Source organism: Pseudocercospora fijiensis (genome assembly GCF_000340215.1).
Source record: "Pseudocercospora fijiensis CIRAD86 unplaced genomic scaffold MYCFIscaffold_2, whole genome shotgun sequence".
NCBI lineage: Eukaryota > Fungi > Ascomycota > Dothideomycetes > Mycosphaerellales > Mycosphaerellaceae > Pseudocercospora > Pseudocercospora fijiensis.
The window spans coordinates 1,294,359-1,319,242 of NW_006921533.1; the positions used below are offsets into that span (position 1 = coordinate 1,294,359).

The following is a 24,884-nucleotide window of genomic DNA, read 5'->3' on the forward strand; positions in this document are numbered from 1 at the left end:
GATCCAGGGCTGTTTGTTGTCCGGAGTCGGACGAAGTCTTCGCTGGGTTGTTGTGTGCGCTCATCGACGCCCCGCGATCGTCAACGGGGAAGGAGAGTTCGGCTTGCTCGTTGGGGGTGGGCAGCTGCGTGAAGTTCGGCGACCACTGCTGAGGCGGGGACGTTTCGGGGAGGAGATGGTTGCTGCTGCCGGCTTCAATGCTGAAACAGCGCGTGCCAGTGGTGGTGCCAGCGCTATTCGCTGCTCTGCGCACTACTGTCCGCGAGCGCGACAAACCTCGTCCAGCGGGGGCGGCGAGAGTGGGCGATGGCGGAGCTCGTACGTCGTCGGGAGAGTGAAAGGTGGGCGTGTGGGTATTGGTCGTGGTGTGGGTGGGATTAGGGGAGGAGAAATCAGGCGGGAAGGCGAAGGCGATAGAGCGACGATCTTCCAATGCGCTGTTAGCGTAGGGATAGGCGATGGTAGGACAACGCTGCGAGAAGCTAATAAGTACCTCCGGGTTGACGATTAGAGGCAGAGCTTGGTGCTGTGGTGCTCCCAGTTGCGCGTTCGTGGACGCTAGCCGATCGGTTCAAGGAGCGTGAGCGAGGACTGGCGGTTCTGGTTGCCGGCGACAGAGGCAGCGGCAGCGGCAGCGGCAGCGGCAGGTCTGCCAAGGCTGTGTGTCAGTCTGCTGTCAGGCCGCAAATAATGCCAAAAGTGGGCGTGTCAAGAATGATAATAACGTCTGCGACATCAGGATGCGAAGTCGACAGGGATGTCGAGTGCGGACGTACCTGGATGCTGGCTTTCCAACCACGAATGGTGCTGACTCTTGCGGCCGGGCTTGTGGGAGAAGAACAGCGAACGCATCTGCTCCGACAGCGCAGCACGACTGCGGCAGCGCAATAGGCACTGCTGCTGCGAAGGCAGAGCGGTCCAAGCGTAAGGCTCGTTCGATGCCCCGTGGCCAGGAGGGAGACATAGATAGAACAAACGTCGGGGCAGAAACGCGTGCGCAGCGCAGCGCAGCGCAGCGCAGCGCAGAGAACGACGTCCGCCACAAGTGCGCGTAGGACTAAGGGTATAAAGCTATGGTGAGACGCGCGCGCGCACAGTTACACTGGGAAGTAGTGAGGAGGACTAATAAGGGTATAAAGCTATGCATGGTGAGACGCGCGCAGACGGAGGGCGTGATGCGATGCCATGCACGATGCAATGCGATGCCATGCGATGCGTCGGCGGCCAGCTCGGTGCTCTGCCGCCCGCGTGCCTCAGCGGCTGTAGGCAGACTGGCAGAGCAGAGCTGGAGGTCTGGAAGCGAATGGCGAATGACAATGCCTCCAGCGCTTCGTGTTCCACGCCCAGCACGACGTCGGATGACGGTTTCGCAGCAAGCCGCGATCATCATCAGCAGCAGCGTAAGTTAATAATAATAATGACCCTGCTGCAAGCACGACCAGACACGCCTTCGGCCCGTACGGTGCTATGGGTAAAAATAGAACGGCTACTGCCAGGTCTTTGTTGTTGGTGAGGCGAGGAGAAGAGCTCCGTACGGCGTACGAGTGCGAGAGTCCCCTTTCTGTCGCACTCGCACCTCCCTCCGGCGACCCTTCCACACCACTCCTGTGCTCGCTCGGACAGACGTGCCATGGCCCATTCATTGGCGACTGCTACTATCACCATGGTCCCACGACGATGCGCTCGAGCAATGCCATGCCATCATCCAAAACAACGTCACCGCCCCCGAGCCGACCAACATGGTAACTTCGCTCAATCTCCTGCACCAATCAAACAGACTTTACGTGCCGCTTGGCATTCCAGTCCTCCTGCTCTCTCTGCTCTCTCCAAAGTTGCATTACCATTGCCAAGACCCGTGTTCTCGGTGCAGTGCCAGCCATTCCCTGTTCACTCCCACTGTTCGTAGCTTCTTTCCATTCTGCCTCGATATCTTCCTAACATCTCCCAATCCCTCTTTCGTCTTTCATCAGCAGCGCCGTGCATTGCCTATTGCCTCAGACTTCAACGTCGTGCTGTCCTGTCTCGCCTTGCAACATCACTGGACGTCATCCTGGTCGCAGCTCCAACGCCGTCTCTTCTTCTACTACTGTCGACCTTACTTCACTCACTTGACCCTACCGACACGTAATACGCTCCTTCATCCCTCGCTCCATCCCCGTTACGTACTACTGCATAGAAAAGCGACGCATCTTCCAGCTTGCTTCGATAAAGTCACCCTCCCTCATGCATACGACTACACATTAAATCTCAGGATACACCATCATGCGACTCGTAGCAGCTATTGCCGGCCTGACGCTCCTGGCTTCGACATCAGTCACGGCACAACCGCTCATTTTCGATCGAGCGGCACAAGCCACAAATCCACCTCTCCAGATTCTCAACCTCACCATAGTCGACGACGTTGCCGCAAACACAACTTTCAATTTCACCGCATACAATCCAGACCCGCTCTCCAATGCTGTGGCCAATTGCAGTGGAACATGGCCGCATGGTAGCCCGCTATACCCACAAGGAGGCCACGCAGTACGCTTCCCTCATTCTACCGCATTCTCGCGCCACGCTTACCAGTAATGACAGTTCCAGTGTGACAATTCAACTTTCGCATGGCATTTTGACAAACCCCTCCAGGACATCAGGAAGTTCACAATTGATCTTCAACATATGTTCAACGACCCAGCGTAAGAGGGAATAATGCCATGATTCAAATTCACGTACTGATTGATCCTCACAGCGTTGGCGACCCTCCCTACGACCGCGTGACGGTTTTCGGACGAGCCGATATTAGCGAATCGAACGTGAAATTCAACACAGTCTATGGCAAGCTGGTGGGCACACAATCGCTCGACCCCATTCTCCTACCCATCTACGCAACCATGGCATAGTACCTACCCTACCTAGACAACGCATAATTGTCGCCGGCGTTGGGGAGCACACCGATGAAAGCCGCATCTGGGACAAACGATTGGCCTTCAGGGATAATGGACCTCCCTGGACCGAAGTTTGGCATGGATCCAGAAATTGGGGGCATCTTGGAACCCCAGCCAATGCCAGCATCAACCTTGCCGCACCTCAAGCGGCTCTGCGCAGGATTTTGCCTTTTTTTCACATATTGACCCCGAATGAGAATCACGGCAGTATTGAAAGCTTCCAGGTACTACTCGCTCCATCCATATAGGGGTTTGGGGCCACGGCTATTCTTGCAGCTACTACTACTTACTACTACACAACCACCACGAAACGCAGAAACTTTGTAATGTATAAATTTTTGTATGTAAGACTGGCAGGTCTGTCCTACCTCATTATCATCAAGATAGATCAAATGTAAGACTCATCACTTCTTTGAAGAAGGAAGGGAGGGAGGAGGTTTGTATGCATCTGTCTCAAGCCAACACCTTTTCTCGGCAGAAGTTGCCAGGAAGCCCGCGATGCCAAGATTTACAATTTTCCCAAGGATCGTGAACAGCACAGCACAGTTGCACTGCCAACTTGCACACGACCCATCGATCGGATTAAGGCTAAAATGCAGACAACGATATACTTCCATCAAATCTATCTCAACAACGCCATCTTCCCCATCCGGGCCATCCCTCTGGGCCTTATTATTAAAAAATACTCGGATAACACGCATACCTAGCATCCCCCCTATCCTACGCAATCGCCCCCCCCCCCCAAAACCTCGACATCACGCCATTGTAGAAACTGTAGCAAGGCTTCGCGTATAGGGTCGCTATAAATAGCCTGCTACCGACGCTAGTATTAAGCGCTTTCTATTATATATCCGTAATTTAGTTTATAGATATTAATCTAGTTTAAAGTAGTATAGTAGAGGCAAGTCTAAATAGACTAAGCAAGAGTAGAGTAGAAGCTATAATAATCTGAGGATACAGTGCTTAATACGAAAGTGCAAACGCGAACTAACTTGCCTTTTCTATTGCTACTCTTCGTAAGTAGTATCCTCGGTCTTTAGTTAAGTAGTAATAGTCTTTAAGTATTCTCCTCTTTTTCGAAGACAGAGACTTCCTCTAAGGCTTAAGAGAAGCAGCGCTTTATCGGTTATGCCGAGCTTTGCGGATGTTTAGATGTCGGTATAATTGGCTTTTACTACTAGATACGGGTATATATCCTGCCAGAGCTTGCTTCAGGCGCATGAAATGGATTGTGGCTGTCAAGAAGGCGGCTCGGATGTGAGAGTATGCAAAGTGGTCTGCTTGAGCCCAAGCAAAGCAACTAGTAGTAGGCAGTGCACTAGTCATCGGTGTCAGGAAGTCTAGACTTTCCAGCTCCTTGGTATGGTGCCATGCATGTCAATCGTAGTTCTCCAGCCGTCGATCGCCAAAGTATCCAAATGCTGGTGAAACGTGCAGATGCCCATAATAATACACATGGCTCCTCGTGTGGGAGAGACTCCTTCCATTCTGTAGGGCACGGCTTTCCAGAAGTCCTGCGGTACGGCGACATAGCTCCAGATAGAGTGCCTCGGCGTGGTCGAAATGGGCATGAGGTGCGACAGGTCACATTATTTCTCACTGTTCACAGAGGTACCGTGGCGTGGGTAGGGAAGGAACCATTGGCTAGCTAAGCGAGTAGTCTGTGCACTGAAACTAGAGCTGTTTGCAGATATTCGTGCCGCCTTGGAATGCACAAGTAAACAAGACGCCAGATATCTCTCATACTGCACATTCTTGACCTGATCAACTGCCACTCACTTCTCAGCAGCAGCAGCAGCAGCCGCCGATCACTCGCAGAGACCGCAGCCATGACATCCTCTCCGCCTGCAAGCTTCCGAGCATGGCAGTTCACATCAGCTTCAGGTGGTCTGGAGAAAAATCTCAAGCTCAATCCAGACGTGCCAATGCTCAAGCCAAAGCCTGATCAACACCTATTCTAGTCCAAGTTATTGCTGCCGCGCTCAGTATGTACCAAGGGCTCTCATACCCGAACACACATTCGCTGACTACCACTGTCATTTTAGATCCAGTAGACTACAAGCCAGTTGAGCTTCCTTTCTTCACGTTGTTCATCAAGAAGCCACCCACTCCTGTGATAGACTTCGCGGGCAAAATGGTGCAGCCGGCAGATGGCTCCAAACTACAACCAGGACAGGTAGTCTTTGGGGCCGTGGGCCCTGGTATCGCTGGGGGTGCACTCGCAGAGTATGCAACCGCATCGCCGAAAACAGTAGTTCCCGTTCCTGCAGGCATCTCACCTATTGATGCTTCGGGTGTTTGCGCGGCCGGCCTTTCAGCATACCAAACCATCGTGCCTTACACCAAAGAAGGTAGCAATGTCTTCATCAATGGTGGATCCGGCGGCACAGGCGTGTACGGCATCCAGATCGCAAAAGCGAAAGGATGCTATGTCACCACGACTTGCTCGACATCGACTACAAGAAGAACGATGTGCCAAATACGCTGAAGTCCAGTGGTCGAAAATATGACCACGTTGTAGACAACGTCGGGGCAAACATGGGACTTTTCTGGAAATGCCACGAGTACACAAGACCGGGTGCTATCTATGTTTCTGTTGGCGCTCTCCTGTCCTTCAAATTCCTCTGGGAAGCTATCACAACACGCATCTGGCCAGGCTTTCTAGGAGGCGGCAAGCGCAAGTTGCAGGGTTTCTTCTTAGAGCCAAAGACCGAAGACCTTGCACAAATTGCAACGTGGATGCAAGAAGGAAAGGTGAAGACGATCATTGACGAGAAGTTCACTTTCGAAGAAGCTCCAAAGGCTTTTACTAAACTGAAGACTGGCAGAGCAAAGGGCAAGATTGTCGTAGAAGTTGCGCCTACAGAGGCCTGAAAAGGAAATCCACAGCGGAGCTCGCCGCCATTGCCGGTATCATGCTAATTCCATGATTGAAAGCTCCAGGCTTGTCCGACTACACGATCTTCCTCATTCCGCGTGCTCGCAACGACACCTTCGAATAAAGTGCACCACTAGTACAACGTACCATGCCAACAAGCTCCATCTTCCCTGCAAGACCTCCAAGACCAGATGTCAAGCAGATCAGAGCCGGAATCGAAGCATGCTTGGTCGTTCAACGGCGAGCACTCACAATGGGCAAGAGGCCTTTCTCTGCCGCACTAGTTGGACCTGATAACGAGACCGTATTGCTCTCCCACCAGTCCATCGATCACGTCCATCACGCAGAATCCAGCCTGGCGAGACTTGCCTCTACACACTATAAGCAAGAATATCTATGGACATGCACGTTGTACAGCACTTGGGAGCCTTGTGCAATGTGCACATCAACCTGTTACTGGGCCAACATAGGACGCATTGTATATGCAGCGGCCGAAACGCAACTGGCCGCATTGACTGGCGCAGGCAATGATGAGAATATGACGATGTCTATGCCGTGCCGAGATGTTTTGGTTAGAAGTCAGAGAGATATCGACATTATTGGACCTGTTGAAGGCCTCGATGATGTTGTGATTAGAGAGTCTGATGTTTACTGGGCACCGTTGAGAGCAGAGGTCGCAGTCGCCAAGTAACGGCAATTGACTACAAAGAGACTTCAAGTGCAAGGAGTGTATCGAACCTTGTCTCGAGACAGATTGAAACCCAGACGCGGACAAACTTTTGGCATTGCGAACAACTCAGCCATTGTCCTCGACAAGTAAATCTACATGCAACCTCTCTATGGAAACAACACCGCGGCCAACATGTCGGCTTGCGCAATTGGCCTATCTCATTACTTCTCCCGCCCGCACCTGCACCACCATCACCGCTTCCTGCCTGCTCAACCTGCCTTTTATCACATGCGCCTCCAATCAATCCATTCTGAACACATCCTACATCGCACGGATTTGAGCTGGAGTTAAGAACCACTCAACACGCCGGTTTCGGATCTATTCTCCGGGCATCGATCGTGTGCAGGCAAAACCTCGGATTTCGGCACCCAACTCCCATAACCTAACTAGCACGGGGGTTTTCTTTTGAGCATTACCATTGCGACACTTGCGTTGATCTCACGTGTGCTCGTAGTCTCATTCGCTAGTTTGACATGCGTCTACTTCGAGTCCGTTCATTTGTTGTGGCGGAACGGAAAAATGCCGATTTTGAGGAATCCGCTACGCTTCCTCCCTCCCGTCCTCCTTGCATGGCCTACTACAACTACATGCATAATGGGTTACATACGCGAGAGTGGAGGAAGCGGTAAGACTGCCGAAGTGCAGGAAGGAGGGAGTCTACCGTCGATATATGTAAGTACACCTCATCGGATTTGCATTTGCATTGCCATTTCCTTTCCACTCATCGGCCTCTTCGGACTTTTTTTTTCCTGCTTGGATTACTCGCAGGAAGCATCTAACTGGAATATGATCATACGAACGCCTATCCCGCTCGCTTAAGCGTCTTGGCTCACCGAATATTTCTCTGGCCTGCCGACGATCGTCTGGAGTGGTGGAGGAGTTTTTTTTTAATCTTAGTACGACCTCGATTATTCAAGAGTGCATGCGGATCGTCTTGAGCTTATTTCAACTCGACAATGACCGGCGACCGGAAGGAAAAGCAGGCTCAGGCCGAAGCACAGTTACATGATCAGACAAATCTACTTCCGAAGAAAGAACTCATTCTGGTCTTTTCGATCATGGCTTCATCACTTCTCGTCTGCTTCCTGGACCAGAACGGTATAGGAGTACTCTTACCATCGATAGCCAAAGATCTCAACGCAGAGTCTTCGATCTCCTGGGCAGGAACGTCAGCCCTCATCGCAAATACCGTCTTTCAAGTCTTATACGGGAGACTATCTGACCTGTTCGGCCGGAAGAGAGTCATACTTTCTGCTTTGATTTTGCTCTCCCTCAGCGACTTGGCATGTGGCTTGAGCGTCAACAGCACGATGTTGTATATTTTCCGCGGTCTGGCAGGAGTGGCGAACGGTGGTATTGCCTCGCTGTCGATGATGATCGTCAGCGATGTGGTGACATTACAAGAACGAGGGAAATACCAGGGTATCCTAGGATCGATGGTCGGAGCAGGTAATGCGGTTGGACCGATCATTGCATCTGCGTTCGCTACGAACTTGACATGGCGAGGACTGTTCTACATGCTTGCGCCGGCATGTCTGCTGGCATTCGCGGCGAGCTGGAGGTGGCTACCATCGAATATGCCGAAACTGAACTTGAAAGAGACAGTGGCGAAGATTGACTTTCTGGGCTTGTTCTTCGGCACAGCAGCGGTCATCCTGCTTCTGATCCCCATCTCTTCCGGAGGGCGTGCCGACACACCTTGGGACTCTCCGCTGGTCATCGCGATGCTGACTGTTGGAGGAGTATGCCTCGTCCTCTTTCTTTTGATTGAGTGGAGGTTCGCAAAGCTACCCATGATGCCACTGGGGATGTTCAGAAAAGTATCCGTGTCGGCCATGCTCGGACAAAGTTTCATGCTCGGCTTGGCCTATTACAGCTATCTGTATTTTGTCCCGTTGTACTTCCAGAACGTGCGCGGTAAAAGCGCATTGACTGCGGCATGTTTACAGCTGCCAATGGTAGTAACACAGTCGATTTTCTCGGTCTCTGCCGGTCTGTACATCTCAAAAGTTGGGCGGTATGGTGAGGTAATCTGGTTTGGATTTGGAATTTGGACTCTTGGATCTGGGCTGCTGATGATGGCTGACCGAAACATCCACATTGGCCTCGTCTCGTTCTTCCTCGTCCTCATCGGCGCGGGCACTGGATGTACTTTCCAGCCCACACTCGTTGCTCTCCAGGCTCATTGCCCCAAGGCTCAGAGGGCAGTAGTGACCTCGAATCGAAACTTCCTTCGCAGCTCTGGAGGTGCCGTTGGTCTTGCAGTTTCTTCTGCGATCCTGGCAAATGTTCTCAAGGGCTCTTTGCCTTCGAGGCTGCATTCCGTAGCAAGTAGCACATTTGCTGTCCCGAATCTTGGCAACTACAGCATTTCTGACCAAGAGGCGATTGCGGATGCCTATGCAGCTGCTAGCAGAGCGGTGTTCATTTGTTGTCTGCCAGTCGCTGCCATTGCCTTCCTTCTATCGGCACTCATAAGAGATAAGGGTTTGGTTCGAAAGGAGGAAAAGGTCGGCGTAGACCAGGACAAGAGTGGCGTGGCGAACTCGGCCCAAGACATTGAGCAAAGCAAGGAACAGGCGGAGTAACGGCTGACGAGAAAGGTGGCGTCGCAAAAGATGCCAGTGTGGAGGCGACCACCAGTGGGGAGCACAGTCGGAAGCGCTCACTATCAATCGCGATTCGTAAGAGCGACGATGTCAAAAGATAGCGTATGATCCCAAAATCGCTCATGCTTGGTGAAGTGAAGTGAGTGAGGGCATGTTTCCATGCGCGTTGGTCACGTGACATCTCCCGATTCAGGACTTTGCGTACGGTGAAGAATCGTGATTCGTAATAGCAAGGTGCGTGCGCCATTCCGATGCAAAGAGAAGGCTCGGCTCGGCCCGATGTCTCTCCTCTCCCTCACCACGCCAAGGATACCATCAGAATTCAGAATTCAGGCACCAACATGGCAACATGTATCCTCATTCACCAGCTCTCAGCTCTTGCTCTGCTCCAATGGCAGATTTATTCCACCGGCCCCAAAATCCGATGATGGCAGCGTCCGCCTCTTCCGCCGGTGCTTGCGCTCCTACAGGCTCTAGCTGGCGCTGACTGGTGCTGACTATCGCCCGGGAGCCGGCATCTCGCAGTCCGCACGAGACAAATACCGTGGACGTCTCTCTCCTCCTACACGTGAGCTTACGCCGTCGGCGATCGATTACAGGACGAGGGCGATTTCGAGACTGGGGTGGTTGGTGTTAGACGATCGGACGTGAAGCTGCCCTCTCAGCCTTATCCATCGTCAACATTCACTGAACCCCTTCACGCCGCAGGACGGCAGGAGCTATGGTTCGCAGAACGAGACTACTCGCGGCGATCGTTGCTCTGACCTTTGTCGTTATCCTCTGCTTACTGCTACTGCCATCAGGAGTCGCATTGCCAGTGCACTTCGTTCTCAATCCACCCGTCAAGAATGTGACAACGACGACGAAGCCGTGGTTTGCACCACCTCTCAGGACAGCGGGCAGGCACATCGTGGACGCCAACGGCCAGAGGGTGAAGCTAGCATCCGTGAACTGGTATGGCGCCAGCGACGTCTACTTCGTTGCCGGTGGCCTTGACTTCCGGCACAGAGACGAGATCGCTGCGACGATCAAGCGCATGGGCTTCAATTCCGTTCGCTTCCCCTACTCCGATCAGATGGTCATTGAGAACCCCATCATCCCCCCAGAGTATATTTCTGCCAACCTGGACTTGCTAGACAGGTATGACCTCAATCGTACGAACGGGCAACGGGCCACCGATCCCCCAAAAGGACCACGAGCGCTGGAAGTCTTCAACGCGTGCGTGAAGTCGATGACTGACGCGGGCTTGATCGTGATACCCAACAACCACATCACGAATGCTCATTGGTGCGACGGCATGAACTTGTGCGATTCGAGCTGGAAAAACGACCACTACGGACCGTTCTGCAAGATCAAGCAGACGACTGCGACCTGGATCGACCATTGGCGAACAGTGATGGCGCCTTTCGTTCACAACCCATTTGTGATCGGGGCTGACTTACGCAACGAGCCACGTGGTCTATGGGGCACGATGACATGGTCCATGTTCGCAAGCGCTTCCGAGAAAGCGAGCGAAGCATTGCTTGCGATTCAGCCAAACTGGTTGATGTTCGTCGAAGGCATATCATCCGCGAACGACTGCTCAGGGGCCAAGAACAGGCCAGTGAAGCTCTCGATCCCGAATCGCGTAGTGTATAGCAGCCATATCTACTCGTGGTCGGGCTGGGGATCAATCCCTAGTGTGCCGTATGGCAAGCGCCCCTATCCGTCTTTCGCAGCAGATATGCGCAAGAATTGGGCGTATCTTATCGAAGAGAACACCGCTCCTGTCTGGGTCGGTGAATTTGGGGCACCTCATAGCGGCAATGACCACGACTACCACTATTGGGAGAATTCGATGCGGATCTTGAATGAAACGGATGCGGATTGGGGATATTGGGCTCTCAATCCACGAAAGCCGGAAGGCTACGATAACGAAACCTATGGATTGTTGCACGATGATTGGGAAACGGTTGTTGGTGATTACCGACTCAAAAGCCTCCAGAAGCTGATGCCTCAGAATCAGAATGGAGGTGCATTATTCTTGCAGCAGGATGGAAATGGCTCAATCTAGATTGCACAATGTATGATAGCATCCATCACTCTTCTGATTATATTAGCCGAATGTAAGATGGCCAGTGCTATGTATTCCACTCGACATCTTGGGGTATCTCAAGCCCAACCTCAACGCCACGCGTATCACATGCAAATGCTTTCCAACCAAGTCTCCCTCATTAACCCACCACCTTTCCCCCATCAATCTTCTCCCTCCATCCCGCTCCCCAAACAGCAGTAGCCCAAGTCCCCAACGCCCCAACCAAAACAAACAGCGCAGAAATCGTCGAAAACCAACCCACCCCAATCGCCTCAACAATCGGCAACACAGCCGCCGAACCCGCCGCAGCAAAAAGATACCTAACAAAATAATTCCCCGCCACAACCTCCGAACTCCTCGACTGCATCACATCCAAACAATAAGTATTCAAACTCGGAAAACAAAAAAGTTGCGCCACGCCTTGCAGAAACATGACAATAACTGGTAAAGGTATACCTCCGACTTCCTTCTCAATCGACCATCCATATACAATCATGCATGCGGGTATCACGATTCCCATCGCCGGTAAACAAGAATGGAGGCGGTCTTCGGCGATTCTTTGGCCGCGTTTCTTTATGTTGCGTTTCACCACCGCGTCGGCCCAGCGGCCTCCGAAGAAGGTTCCGGTGAGGTATCCGCAGCCTGGGGCTATGTAGAAGAGGCCTGATTGGAGGGGTGAAGAGAGGTGGAAACGTGGATTCAGGACGTAGCGGATGGGCGTGAGGAGGGAGTACATGTTCCAGACGAGACTGCTGCTTGCGATGGCGATGATGAAGAGGTTTGGGTAGCGGAAGAGGATGACGATGCGTGCTGGATTTATCCAAGTCCAGAGTTTCTTGGCGCGTGCTTTTCGGGGGAGGTTTTTTAGGTCGTCTGAGCGTTTGCGGTGGATTGTTTCTGGGAGGAAGGCGATGATTAGGATGCTGCTTAGACCGGCGAGGGCGGTTTGTAACCAGAAGATTTCGCGCCAGGTTACGAAGGTGACGATTATGCCGCCGATGAAGGGGCCAAAGGCTGGGCCGATGAGTGTCCCACTCATGAACCAGCTATATGCTGTTCCGCGCTCGACGGGTCGGTAGATGTCTCCTATTGCTGTGCCGCCGATGATGAGGAAGGCTGTGCCTTGGAAAGCTGTCAGGCAGCGGAAGACGAAGTAGCTTGCAAGGTTTGGGGCCAGTGCAGATCCAATGCTGAATGCTGTAAATGTAATCGATGCACAGGCTAGAGTCCACTTCCGGCCATATGTCTGTCCTAGAGGTCCCCATACTAAGGGTGAGAGTCCCATGAAAAGCATGTACAAGGCGTTGGAGATGTTGAAGATGTTTCCCGTAGTGTTGTAAGTCGCTACGACTTCGGGAGAAGCGGCTAGGATTGACGTCGAGGAGATGGGTGCCAGGAAGGAGGAAAAGCTGAGTATCGCCACGATACTGATCTTGCGCCATTTCGAGAAGCGGTTGTAGATCTCGTCTCCAGCTTCAAAGTGTGCATCTTGCCCGGATGCTGGGTCTGGATCATGAGTTGATATGTGTGATCTGGTGTGTTGCAGGTTGAGGCTTGGTCTTTGGCTTTCCAGGTCTGTCTCGGAGTCATTGGTTTCATTTGACTTTTCGTTGCTGTATCCACCATGCAGGCTGTGTTCTGAATGTGAATCGTCCTTCTCGGATTCGGGCTTGATTTCAAGATCTTCTTCGACTGCCTCAGTGGGGTGCTGCTTCTCTCTGCGTTCTGCCATCGTGAGCCGCATGGATGAATTTGCATTCACTCCAGACCAGCGAGAGGACTAAATTAAGAAGAAGCGAGTATTTAAGTGAGGATGAAAGATCTGACTCAGGCTCTACAACGAACCTACCAAACGGCAATGACGCCCGAAATTCTGCTGTGCAAGGCCTCAACAGCAGAGAGAGGTACATGGTGCCAGGATTCCGTCGGCGGCATGCCCATCATTATCAGTATAGCGCGCTGCACAGGAGGCCAAAACGCATTCCATCGCGCGCCGAGGTCGCTAAGCCATTGAGAAGGACTGAGGTAGCACAGTCATTGGTTGAAGGGGTACAAAGTGTTGGGCGAGATCGGGCAAAACAAAGGCTCTGTCTTCGGCTTTTCTGGTATGTGCGCCGGTTTGCCTCCCTTCACTCGCCTCTTTCACTGTTGGTGGCGGCGAGGTTGAGATGTTCGCCGTCGATTCGCCTCGCCTCGCGGATTTGCAACATCTTTTCCGCTGTGTGGTGGGTATTTTACCGAGGATTGGCGCCGGCAGCCGAATGGCCTTGAGCATCTCAATGCTGAGCCTCGTGGTATGAGATATCAGAGACATCATTCGCGCCTCGCCTCCGATGCACCCAAGGCTCTGCTATGGTCCGGCGTTGTCTTCGTCGTCGCGGCGCGTCTGTTGTGATCATGGTGCGTAGATTGTGACTGGAGCTGTTCTCTGGCGCGATCGTTGTCCCTCGCTAGCAGAATTCATGCTATCGCAGTTTCGTCGGCATTCCAGGAGCACAGCCTTGTTAATCACCGAAGATCGAAGAGAAGTGGTTGGCAATAGAGTTCCAGTCGTCGTTGTGCTTGCGCTTGCGACCAGGCGGACCATCACTTTCGTCCTCCACTCCACACATTTTGGCAGCCTCGATCCCGACTATTCTAGGCCTCAACGCTGCGCAAGCTACGCAACCACTGATCACACCCATAAAACCACCTTCGTCCCCGCAACGCTTTCAAGATGGCTGACGACACCTCAGAAGACGAATATATCAAAAGCGAACATGACGACGAACGGTCGACTTCAGACAGTGAAAGACCAGGCCGTTCTATTGAAAGAAAAAGTCGCCAAACTCACCAAGCTCAACTCAGGCCGGGAGAGGATGAGCCAACGCAGCAGACGCCCATACCACAATCACGCCGACTCGTCCACAAATCAGACTCGCTGGTCCAGCCCAGCTCAGGGCAATCCAGCGAAGGGCAATCTCGCTCAAGGCAATCCAGCAAAGGCAAATCCCGCGAATCCAAGCGCGACCAGTCACGGACCTCTCAGTCAAGTCAGAAAGTAGACACCCACGCTGCATCAGCTTATGAAAGTATTCTAGAGAGCATGATTTCTGAAGTACACGGCCACTCGATCGAAGACTCACATCCCCTGGCCTCGTCTAAAATTGGAGCGTCCTTCTGGACGTCACAGGAAAAGAATGCATTCTTTCGTGCTTTAGACACTCACGGCCTGGACGACACTCCTGGCATCTCCCGCGCTGTTGGCACCAAAAGTCATTACGAAGTGTTTGTATATCTATCACTGCTGCAGAAAGGAGTAGCAGACCAGCAGGCATCTTCTACACAGACAGATTATTATCCTCCAGCTTTAGAGGTTTCAGAACAATGTGAAGCATTGCTAGAAACTATGGCCGATCGTCATGCCATAGAAAGCTACGAGCACGAATTGCTTGCCGATGTCGCCAAGTATGGGCATGACTTTCTCATTAACGAAGAAGTTGCGGACCACGATGAGCTTCTGTACGAACAGCAGGAAGACCGTGCAGATATTGATCAAGACGAATCATCTGGTGCAGACGCTCTCGACTCTGTATCTACACCATCCCCACGTACAACAGCTAAGTCAGCCCAAGCCTCTCTTTTTCGACTTCCCATTCTCCTGCAGCTCATGAGGAATGTCTTCATGAACAACGGTGAGCAAGAGCATCTAAACTGGAATCATACAAAACCCATTCTCGAAGACTCTAGCGAGCCAGCCATTTACAAGAGTGCGTTAGAAGACCTGACAACCATTGCCGAAAACCTCACTCGGCGCCTTGTTCAAGCTGCGATCTTCCAGGCGATGACACGTCTGCGAGCTGGAGACTCTAGCCGCTCCGACTGGACTCCGCTGGCTGCGATCAGAGAAGTGGATGTTCACCAGGCTGTCGATCTGCTTGGCATGAAACCAGAATGGCACCGATATTGGGCCGACGTCGTAGAGCGGAATCGTCTGGCAGTGTACAGCGACTCTAAGAGATACCAAGATGGGCGCCCAGGGAAAAAGTTCGGATATCGACTGACTTCCAAAGAGGTTCGTAGAGAGCTTGTCGATGAGCTCGATGTAACGTCTGAGTGCAGCGACCACGAGAATACGAATGTGTTTGCAGAGGACATCGCGGAATTCATGGAAGATAGCGACCTCTTCACAGAAGATGACGCTCATTCTGATCATACCTCTGAGGCCGACAATGGCAGCGATTCGGAGCCAGGCTCACCCAGACCTGGATCAAGGAAGCGAAAGCGTGCTTTGAGTCCTGGAGAGTTCGCTCGAGCCGAAGACAATTATCTGGAGGCCATGGATCAGAGCAGCAGCAGGCAGGGAGAGCTGCTGCTTTGGAGAAGCCTTCGTTTAGACCCTCATCAAGAACTCTTGAACCAGAAACCATATGATCAACAGGCTCCACGTGCTCGCACGGAGCCAAGCAAAGCAAATTCGTGGCGAGACACGGTCGAATACGTTGATGACTGGGAGCTTGGCGTCGGCGTTCCTAAGGAATCCCATTTCCTTACCATGGGTCGAGAGGGCCGTAGAGGTAGGAAACGGCGAAAAGCCATTGCCGAAGTAATCAAAGGCAGGCTTGGGATAGAAGCCAAACCCGTCTCAAGATCCGATGACGATGAGGATGATGATGACGAAATTACCAGCGCAGGGGAAATACAACGCCCGATGGAACAAAGCTCAAATAGTAACAGCGAAGTGGAAAGCGGTCAGGATGAATCTCATGATGAGCATAGGTCGAGCGAGAGCACCAACGACTCTGGCGGGTAGAGTTGTCCTCTTGGGAAGTTGCACTTGGGAGTTGCAATGCTGAAATGTAATTATTATATGCCGTGGCTCAGCCTTCAATAGGCAGCCGGATCTATTTGTTGTCAAATAGTAGCAAAGAATTCACTTGCCATAGGGAGGTTGGATTGAGTCGAGTAATGCTCTACGCCAACAGTCGCAGCGATGGGACTGGACACGCATGAGAGAGGCATGGCTGCCGTGCTTATTGGACTATATGTATTGGTGCTCGTCTGAAACAAGGTGCTACAGTATCTTAACGGGGGCGCGGTGCCGGGCAATATATAAGCCCAGTATCCCTTCGCGAGAAGCTCATAAATATTGCGTGGCAATTTGGCTGATGTAGGTAGTATCAGCAGGTGATCCAGCAGATCAGCACCAACTGGCAGGTAATTTGCCCCCGCCCTCCACCTAACTAGCCTGTACAAGGGCGTGTGTATTCAGTAGCCTCCGCATTGCTGCACATACACCAGTTGTAGTCTGTGCTATTACATCGTCTATCAGGAACTCGTCAAAAATTCGCAGACTCGCTCGCTACTTACTCTCTCTTCTTATAGGCATGCCGAAACCCGGCAATCGAGCACGCGTCCCCACAGCCTCGATCTTCAGTCTTATCCACACAGTATGTACGGCGTGTATGTCCGGTTGTACTAAGTAGACATCCAAAAGCTCCTTCTCCTATGCAAGCACTGAGTTTTGTGCAATTACATGCACTAGCGGGATCAATTGCCGACACGGTTAAGGCTAAGGCGAGAGCGAGAGTGATGGTAAGTATAGAGAGCATAGTAGTGTAAGTGTTGGTGTTGGATTTTATAATGTTAAGTTGTATTACGGACTAAGTATTGAGAGTCGGTAAGGGTATGCTTTTATACTCGTATCTGGACTTTGGGGGTTTTTTTTATACTCGTATTCGGGAAAATATGACTTGATTTTTGATGTAACATTGTTGGCAAATATAGATCTCTCACTGGGATGAATGGCATTTATAGACTTCTATTCTCGTCGCTCGAATAGAATAGCGAATAGCTAGCTAGGTCGTCGCTCGAATAGCTCTCGTGGCTCGCTCGCTGGTCGCTTTGATGTAACATTGTTGGCAAATATAGATCTCTCACTGGGATAAATGGCATCTATAGACTTCTATTCTCGTCGCTCGAATAGAATAGCGAATAGCTAGCTAGGTCGTCGCTCGAATAGCTCTCGTGGCTCGCTCGCTGGTCGCGGCTCGGTCGGTGGTGGATCAGTCGGTGGTGGATCAGTCGGTGGTGGATCAGTCGGTGGTGGATCAGTCGGTGGTGGATCAGTCGGTGGTGGATCAGTCGGTGGTGGATCAGTCGGTGGTCGTGGATCGTTGGTGGTCGTGGCTCGCTGCCGGAATACGTACGAAAAAAGGAAACGAATGCCTCGAAGGCGAAGCGATAGAAGAAGCGCTACCTCCATTCAGGCGCTTCGTAGTTGAATTCGTATGTGTGCTCGTGACTTCTATTTCTATACTATACTACGTTAGGTTTAGCGCTATTCGAGATCTCATTCTAGCGAAGCGCCTGACGATAAACCGTTCTAGGCGGGTGCAGGCTCGCCTATCTACCTACTAGCATATATATATTGGCTCGAATACCGCAACAACTATCACCCGTAGTATAGCACTTTATAGAGACGGTTCCTAGATAATTCAGTAATTAAGAATATCCGCTATTTTAATGATACTATTGCTTTACAAATTCGAGAATTATCATTAGGAAACATAAATTGCTGGTCTCGCCTAACTCGTTTGTCTACGCTGAATTAGTGTAACTTAGCGCGTATATGTCGCATACACGAGATTTTTGGATCGTCAGACTCGCAATTGGCAGGGCTACAACCTCCTCGTATTGGATTTGCTGGTTGTCGTTGGTATAGCGAGATCGTATTTTGATAGCGGAATCCACGATGAAAATCAGCGGTTTGGCTTCAGGCCTTTGGGCAAAGGATTAGGTAGAGTGGTATGTAATTGGTGGATCGGAAGTCGGCAAAAGAACCCTAAATTTGACTGTATCACCACCACTACCGCGGAACGTAATCCTTAATGCACAAAGGCCTGAACGGAGGTAGGAAGAAGCGCGAGGGGTCTTGCACCAGGAGCCAGCTCCGGTGTGAGTCTTGGCAAAACTCTAAAGCCGCGGAACGCGTCGAGCTCCAAGAAGGCAAGAACGCGTCTCTTTGAACATCAGTGGCAGCGATGGCGACAAAGAACGACACAGGTACGGCGCGAAACTGCCAGAACACCGCATTGCACTGCAAACCATTCACTGACATGTCTGCTGAAGATGCACTGCCGCTTTCAGGCGTGGTAGTGTGCTCTACATCGCTGACGCAGGATGTGCGAGTAAGAGAGATCCAATGCCCATCCCCATCCCCATACGATCTCATGACTTTGTGCACATTCTGACCATCATCTCCTCCGAAAGACTCGAATCGCCGAGGTTGCGAAGCAGCTGGGCGCAGTCCATAAGCTGGACCTGACGTCTGATGTGACGCATCTCCTTGTCGGCGATATTGATACTCCCAAGTACAAATATGTTGCCAAAGAACGACCCGAAGTGAAGGTGTTGCAGCCTGAATTTATTGATCAAGTAAATGAAGCATGGCGAGACGGAGAAGACCTCACCGCGGAGAAGTTACGAGGCTTCGAGGAACAGCACAAGATGCCGACGTTCGCCTCTCTTCAGATATGCATCACTGGCTTTGAGGATCCAGACTTTCGCAAGAGCATAGAGAGAGACGTCGAGACGCGCGGTGGCAAGTACAGTCCTGACCTTGTCAAGTCCGTCACTCACCTTATCGCTGCTCGCCCAGAGGGTGCCAAGTATACACATGCAAAGCAATGGGGTATAAGAGTGGTCGGCTTGAAGTGGCTCGAGGACTGTATTATTCGGGGTATGGTCGTAGACGAGAGCTACTACCTGCCAGAGCTGCCGCGAGAGCAGCAGGGCGTTGGCGCCTTCAGAACAGAACCAAGACGGCCGGAGAGCGCACTTGGCAAGAGAGGGAGAGAAGACGCGACAACGCCCGCTGAACAAGGCCCGAGGAAGAAGCTACGGAAGAGTGCCAGCATGAAACTTGCCGGACAAAGCCAGGACATGTGGCAGAGCTTCAGCCAGCACGAGGTCCAGGTAGAAACATCCTTGGTCGATGCGTGGCAAGACACACGTGCGGAGGACGTCCAGAAGACACGAGATAGCCTTGCACCTCGTCGAAGTGACGTGCTCGACGTCGTTGAGCGAAACGACCCCATGGAGCCTACAGGACTGTTCGCCGGATACTACGTCTTGATCCATGGCTTCGACACCAAGAAGACTAGACAGTTGCGTGGCGCGATCGAGAAGGAAGGTGGTGTTGTGGTCCGCAGTGGAGATGAGCTAGAGGCCGCATCTGAGAACATCTTCTTCAAATCACGATGTCTTCTCATGCCACATGCGCAGCCTACTAAGCTGCCCGACGTGCCGCCTGGGACGCTTCTCGTAACTGAATGGTGGGCAGAGCGCTGTCTCTACTTCAAGCAAAAGCTCGATCCGGACGATGATGCTCTGAGTCAACCTCTTTCGGAAGCTTTGATACCGGCCTTCAGCAAATTGAGGATTTCTATGACTGGATTCGACCAGGTCGACTTCCGCATGACAGCAGAGACAGTCAAGTTGATGGGGGCAGAGTACCAGGAGCAACTGATGCCGTCAACTTCGATCCTGATTTGCGCCTCCCAGCATGTCAAGCAGGAGAAGGCGCTTTATGCCTCCAAACACAATATCCCGGTGGTCTCACAAGCTTGGCTCTGGGCGTCGTTGAGATCGCGAGAAAAGGTGCCCATTGACGTTTACAGATTCCAGCTGCCTGCATACGACCATAAGCTGCTAACGCCAGAAGGGTCAAATGCCAGTTCAGCCTTGAGTGCACGCCACCAACTCAATGGATCCCGGGGACAAGGAAAGCGGTAAGCGCCCGTGATTCCTATAGGTGAGTGTCGGAGCACTGACAACCTGTCTGCAGAACGGATGACCTGTCGCATCCCAAACGCCTGTCGAACACACGCAGGCGTCATGCAACACCTTCACTCGTGCTCAAGGCCGGTTCTGTAGCAAAGTCGGACGAGCCGGTTCTCAAGAAATCCCGACCTGGTCCATTCATACATGAAGACGACGAAGACGACGCCGAAGCACCTCCAATGCCCGTGGATGACAACGTGACTCAGCGAATGACGGCATCTCACACCACCACGACCATAAATGCTGGCTCATTGCCATTGAAAGAAATTTCGCCGAACGCATCACAACCACGAACCGATAAATCGTCTGAGAGCAAGCATGTGTCAACCAGACCGAGGCTCGATAATACGGATACAGACCAGCCGCTGACCGACAAGGCTGTCACCATCTCACCTCAGGATGACAGTCACGAGCCAGAATTACGGCCGAAGTCACCCCGGAATGCCATTCCGAGCCCAGCAAAAGAGAAGACGGTCCCCGCGCCTAAGATGATGTCCGAACTCACGTCCGACCTCGCAAGTATCTTGAACCGCCGCGTGGCATCAGGTCAGGACGCAGCATCACATGCCAACTTACCTGAGAAGAGAAAGCATCGCCCTCTTGGTAGGAATCTGTCGGGCGCTTCTCTGACAAATCTCGCAGGCAGACACTCTGCAAGCCCTGCCATGTCTGCTGGGGGTGAGGAGGGCGAGTATAGTGTTGCAGATGGCTTTGCGCCTTCTAAGCAGGAAGTCGTTCCAGCACCGGGAACACAGCTTGGCTACGGTGGCAGTGAAGAGAGTTCTGGTAGGCGAGTGATGAGCGTGAAAGATAGTGAGGAAATTGCGATGAAGAAAGAAGCTGTCGGTGCTGCAGCGGCTGCAGGAAGCAGAAAGGCTGCAAGGACCAGAACCAAGGCTTGAGAATGGCATGTTCTTGAGAGGAATGGAAGGAAGTAAACGAATTGTTTTACCTGCATAGCGCGGCGCTTGGCAGTCTTTGGGGGCATCATGTTCGCATGATCAAATGCATATGTCCATGCGTGGAAACAGACCGGGTAATGTGGGATGAGGACGAATGATGACTTCAAGAAAAGGAATCGATAGCTGAACATACATACATACCTTGATAGCATACTCAACCTTGTGCCAGCTACACTGAGCACTCACTGCCTCTTGCCTGGGCTCATAGGAAAATACACCTTCCAGAGCAAGACAGCGTATCTAGATCATGACGAACAAGATTTTCGATCAACACCCGTGTCTCAACGAGCAACAAGACCACATCAGCATCTGGCATCTCCCTTGGCTATATGTTACGACCAGGTCTCAAGCAGTATGACCAGATCTCGTGGACCACACCACACCAACACCATGGCAACGCGGCGACGGAATAGATCTTCGATGGCATGATGAGAGGATTTTCACATACCGTATTCTTGGTCGTAACATGGATTGAGGATGGATCTGGTGAGTTTCTGGAAGGACCGTGACGTCGCGCGTGCTCTTTGTTGTGTAGTCGCACCAAAACAGGGAAATGTCAAGTACGTCCGGGATCTTGCGTTGCGTTGCGTTGCGTTTCTGTTGCCATGTGCTTCGTATTTACCTTACACTTCATGTGTGCGAATAGGATACATGCCTGGTTATGTACCTGTTGCTAGCCGTGTACGACTAGTTCTATCAAAAAAAAATTTTTTTTGGCCGGCGTTCGCGATGCCATGTGCATATGAGGTGGTATCTGGTAGATAGAGATAAATAAATGTATGCATGTGTTTTGCTAGGGATATTCTCGGGATTTTTCAGTGGTGTTTGATGGAGATGTTGGAAGATGGTCGTACATCCCAAAGTGTGCGGCCTTGTACCTATCCAACAGTGCCAGAGAGATTCTAAGCGTCTGGATCAGTAGTGAGGGCAGTCGGTAGCTTGCTACTGGACAAGGATGCTGATGGTCTTCATGTGCCTTCAGAAGAGGCTTAGCAAGGACAAGTCTCGAGGAATCCCACCCAACGAGGAACAAAGTGTACCATTGCCGTTGCAAGTTGTGGTCACCTGTCAATCCGTAATTGGGATGTTCGACAAAGCTGGAGTGAATCTTGATAGAAGGAAAGCATCGACCGATGTGTTAGAGATTGGATATGTACCTGCAAATTGGTAGGGCTGTACCTGCAGTATTATACACGAGCCTGATATTTTGATACACTTCCCAGATTCTTATTGCTATCTGCAGGGTTCCATCACTTTGTTTCCGATCCAAAGCACTGGGATGATGTCGAAGTTAGAAAATTCAGTCTTTCGCGACATCCTGTCAATTTTTTTGCGCCATCACGAGTCAACGCTTTTCATTAACAAACTTGCTCGTGAATTTCCAGTTCTCGAAGGTGTTGTCATCGTGATGCTAACGTTACACCAGTTCTGGAGAAATCTTGAAACACACTTAGCGAGACTTGAAGACCTTGACCTTGCAAGAGCCGATCCTAACGTGGCTTCATAGGTTGACGATGCTTCGCGGCTATTTTGGAGCGCTACGTGTTTCCTGGTTGTTGGAAGAGAGCTGGTGCCCGAGGCCCCGAGTATTCGGGCGAGGAAATTGTTGGCAGAAAGTAAACTCGGATTTGGCTTGGTAGCGTGGAGATGTGGAGCTGTTTGTTTCAAATGCTACATTGGAAGTGGTGGAAGTAGCTCCGATGCCTGGTGAACCGTGAGGGTGGGAAGAATCGATGGCAAATGGCTGCAGTAGTCTGTAGACCTCATCAATAGCTCAATTTAGAATTGTAGAGATGGCGCTGCCGCGGAGGCGTGAAGCTGGACGTCAGTGAATGCACCGCGGCTTCGGAGCGATCATGCTAGTACCTGGGCACTCCCGGAATGGGCTCGTTCTCCATGGTGCTGCATACTATGGCTGCTGCAGTGCTCTGCTTTGGACGTAGTCGCTTCGGTGAAGTCCAAAACGGCTAGATCGTGGTATGGTTGGCGATTCCAAAGAGATGCGAATTTGGGCTTGCGGCAGGCGGACGGGTGCTGATCTCATCGTTCAAAAGCTTGCTTGCCTGGAGACGAACTCGTCCTAGTGACCAATCAGCAGTGGCTGAGTAGCGTCAAGAGGCACTGTAAGCGGTTGACGCAAGATGGCATCCCCGCATCCATGCCAGTGCTCGCCATCTGGCACATCCATCTTGTTGTATGATCTGGCACGCCCCACAGCCCGAAAAGCTTGGTAGCGTGACAATAGACTGCCGCCGCTTTGTCATGGGCGCTGACTAGAAGGAGTGTTCTTACTGCTGTACTCGCGTGACCGGCCGAGATGCATCTGTCAGACTCACAATGCCACAAGCATCCCTGCGTGCATCACGGCACTCATTTGGCCGGAGCTGTCGGATAGCCGGCATAGCAATAAGTCTTCTGCCGTCTTCTCTGCCAGCAATAATCCTTCTACTGCTATACGTCTCTCTCATCTGGTCTGACACGAGACGGTCACCAGAGAGAAGATTGCGTGGCTCATGCATATTCGGCAGCCCGGAAGAGGCCTGCCGCATGCGCCGAGTTGACATGATATGTTGTTCTATGATCGTGCCCAGCCCAGCCCAGCCCAGCCCAGCCCAGCTCATCAGCGATACCGCACCGCACCGGAAGCGTGAGAGGATTCTGATTCTGGCTTTGGTCGGCGGAGCGGTAAGGTTCCTGCAGATCCAGCTTAGTGCGAGAGTAGCACTTCCGACGACACCCAGTTGGCCATGACGTGGAGCAGTCGAAGCAGAAACAGACTGCATGTGATGATGAAGCAGCATCTTTTCTCCAACATAACTCTGCTGTCCACGTGCACCAGAGTTTGATTGATGTGTGGGCGGGCTGCTGTATCTTCGGTCTCCTCCACTGCCCCTCCCATACTGGCATGCGGGCACACTGGCATACTACTGACATACTCTATCCAACGCCCACGCCCACGCCCAGCGCGAAGCCACACTCGTCCGTTCTTGTCCTTGGACACCTTCTTGGCTTGGACGTCGCTGGCTGCGTTGATGCGGCTGGACCACTCGCGGCCCAGCAGCTGCATTGATTGATTGATTGGAAACAGCGACAGCTGCATCGCAACTCCACGCCGATCGCCGCTATTCGCCTGGTTGTGGTCTGCTGTCTTTCGCAGCGCTTGTCACGCTCGGCCGGCCCAAATTCGCCAATTTCAAGGCTGCATCTCTGGCCAAGGTTGCGCCCAGGAGGAAGACAAGGAAGCTCGCTCGGTCGATTGGTGCCAGGGTGTGCCGTCTCCGCCACGGAATCGGAATCGCTCGTCTGACGTGCGGGTGGCAGGCAGGGAAATCTGCGCGTGTGCGTGCCAAACACTGCCAAACACCACAGCCTTCATTTCTTCGTCAGCGTAGGATTATTATTATTGCGCCGCCGCGACTCGCCAGCTTGGAAGGCCGGTCGTTTGGGAGTTGGATGACTTGGGAAATACATATGAAACAGGCCTGAGTCTTGCTTTCGCCGCGGGAACGGCCCCTTCGTTTCGATACCGACCGATCGCATTCTTCGGCAACCCGTCGCTTCGATTGTAAGTAACACAGCACCTCCCTGTCCCGGGCCACCAGACCGCCAGTGCCCATTTTGCGTTGGCAGACCCATGACGCACCGTGTGTCCGATTTTTTGCTCGCCTTGGTTGTTGCGGCGAGCCGCATGCATGCCTCCCGTTACCTGGCACATTGCGCACCACTCACCACAAATCTTGATATGTTACAGAACATGTCTTGCTGTCAAGCCCACCTGCTAACCACGAGCTCGCCTTCCTCCCCTCGCACCACATTCTTATCTCTTGGGCCATCTGTACTAACGCGGGGTGCGCAATGGCAGTATCATATCGATCATCTAC

The 24,884-nt window shown here is 52.1% G+C and overlaps 10 protein-coding genes across 10 annotated transcripts; 7 read left to right on the forward strand and 3 right to left on the reverse strand.

The window, feature by feature from the left end:
* The first annotated feature begins 2,114 nt into the window (after positions 1–2,114).
* MYCFIDRAFT_88546 (uncharacterized protein) lies at positions 2,115–3,373 on the forward strand. The gene is made up of 3 exons (XM_007924882.1): positions 2,115–2,523; positions 2,578–2,678; positions 2,732–3,373. Exons 1-3 carry the CDS (start codon positions 2,263–2,265, stop codon positions 2,880–2,882), a joined length of 513 nt encoding a protein of 170 aa, XP_007923073.1. The 5' UTR covers positions 2,115–2,262; the 3' UTR covers positions 2,883–3,373.
* Positions 3,374–4,914: 1,541 nt separating this feature from the next.
* On the forward strand, positions 4,915–5,801 carry MYCFIDRAFT_186086 (uncharacterized protein; the record flags this gene model as incomplete). The annotated part of the gene is made up of 2 exons (XM_007924883.1): positions 4,915–5,358; positions 5,418–5,801. The coding sequence occupies 2 exons, from the start codon at positions 4,915–4,917 to the stop codon at positions 5,799–5,801; spliced, it is 828 nt and encodes a 275-aa protein (XP_007923074.1).
* A 152-nt stretch (positions 5,802–5,953) lies between these two features.
* On the forward strand, positions 5,954–6,496 carry MYCFIDRAFT_40870 (uncharacterized protein; the record flags this gene model as incomplete). The annotated part of the gene is made up of 1 exon (XM_007924257.1): positions 5,954–6,496. The coding sequence occupies one exon, from the start codon at positions 5,954–5,956 to the stop codon at positions 6,494–6,496; it is 543 nt and encodes a 180-aa protein (XP_007922448.1).
* A 23-nt stretch (positions 6,497–6,519) lies between these two features.
* MYCFIDRAFT_171405 (uncharacterized protein) lies at positions 6,520–7,033 on the reverse strand (the record flags this gene model as incomplete). Its single annotated transcript, XM_007924884.1, has 6 exons — positions 6,520–6,600; positions 6,639–6,732; positions 6,764–6,816; positions 6,841–6,888; positions 6,929–6,972; positions 7,009–7,033. 6 exons carry the CDS (start codon positions 7,031–7,033, stop codon positions 6,520–6,522), a joined length of 345 nt encoding a protein of 114 aa, XP_007923075.1.
* Positions 7,034–7,491: 458 nt separating this feature from the next.
* Positions 7,492–9,123, forward strand: MYCFIDRAFT_41323 (uncharacterized protein; the record flags this gene model as incomplete). Its single annotated transcript, XM_007924282.1, has 1 exon — positions 7,492–9,123. The coding sequence occupies one exon, from the start codon at positions 7,492–7,494 to the stop codon at positions 9,121–9,123; it is 1,632 nt and encodes a 543-aa protein (XP_007922473.1).
* Positions 9,124–9,979: 856 nt separating this feature from the next.
* Positions 9,980–11,143, forward strand: MYCFIDRAFT_99132 (glycoside hydrolase family 5 protein; the record flags this gene model as incomplete). The annotated part of the gene is made up of 1 exon (XM_007924885.1): positions 9,980–11,143. A coding segment is annotated over one exon (1,164 nt), but the record flags the coding sequence as incomplete, so codon positions are not given.
* A 214-nt stretch (positions 11,144–11,357) lies between these two features.
* MYCFIDRAFT_186088 (uncharacterized protein) lies at positions 11,358–13,128 on the reverse strand (the record flags this gene model as incomplete). The annotated part of the gene is made up of 2 exons (XM_007924886.1): positions 11,358–12,793; positions 13,068–13,128. The coding sequence occupies 2 exons, from the start codon at positions 13,126–13,128 to the stop codon at positions 11,358–11,360; spliced, it is 1,497 nt and encodes a 498-aa protein (XP_007923077.1).
* A 1,478-nt stretch (positions 13,129–14,606) lies between these two features.
* MYCFIDRAFT_193778 (uncharacterized protein) lies at positions 14,607–17,558 on the forward strand (the record flags this gene model as incomplete). Its single annotated transcript, XM_007924887.1, has 5 exons — positions 14,607–15,774; positions 16,583–16,660; positions 16,743–16,792; positions 17,204–17,402; positions 17,530–17,558. The coding sequence occupies 5 exons, from the start codon at positions 14,607–14,609 to the stop codon at positions 17,556–17,558; spliced, it is 1,524 nt and encodes a 507-aa protein (XP_007923078.1).
* Positions 17,559–18,240: 682 nt separating this feature from the next.
* MYCFIDRAFT_193779 (uncharacterized protein) lies at positions 18,241–20,943 on the forward strand (the record flags this gene model as incomplete). Its single annotated transcript, XM_007924888.1, has 5 exons — positions 18,241–18,262; positions 18,347–18,387; positions 18,470–19,989; positions 20,046–20,587; positions 20,684–20,943. 5 exons carry the CDS (start codon positions 18,241–18,243, stop codon positions 20,941–20,943), a joined length of 2,385 nt encoding a protein of 794 aa, XP_007923079.1.
* Positions 20,944–22,857: 1,914 nt separating this feature from the next.
* MYCFIDRAFT_171412 (uncharacterized protein) lies at positions 22,858–24,836 on the reverse strand (the record flags this gene model as incomplete). The annotated part of the gene is made up of 9 exons (XM_007924889.1): positions 22,858–23,042; positions 23,092–23,258; positions 23,296–23,543; positions 23,566–23,709; positions 23,741–24,064; positions 24,115–24,373; positions 24,422–24,544; positions 24,580–24,727; positions 24,758–24,836. 9 exons carry the CDS (start codon positions 24,834–24,836, stop codon positions 22,858–22,860), a joined length of 1,677 nt encoding a protein of 558 aa, XP_007923080.1.
* Positions 24,837–24,884: the final 48 nt, after the last annotated feature.

Excerpts from the sequence above, each read along its gene's own strand:
- MYCFIDRAFT_88546 (XM_007924882.1), top strand. The coding sequence starts at position 2,263 with ATGCGACTCGTAGCAGCTATTGCCGGCCTGACGCTCCTGGCTTCGACA. Across the intron at positions 2,524-2,577 it reads ACCCACAAGGAGGCCACGCA|TTCCAGTGTGACAATTCAAC; the intron begins GTACGCTTCCCT and ends CAGTAATGACAG. Across the intron at positions 2,679-2,731 it reads CATATGTTCAACGACCCAGC|CGTTGGCGACCCTCCCTACG; the intron begins GTAAGAGGGAAT and ends TGATCCTCACAG.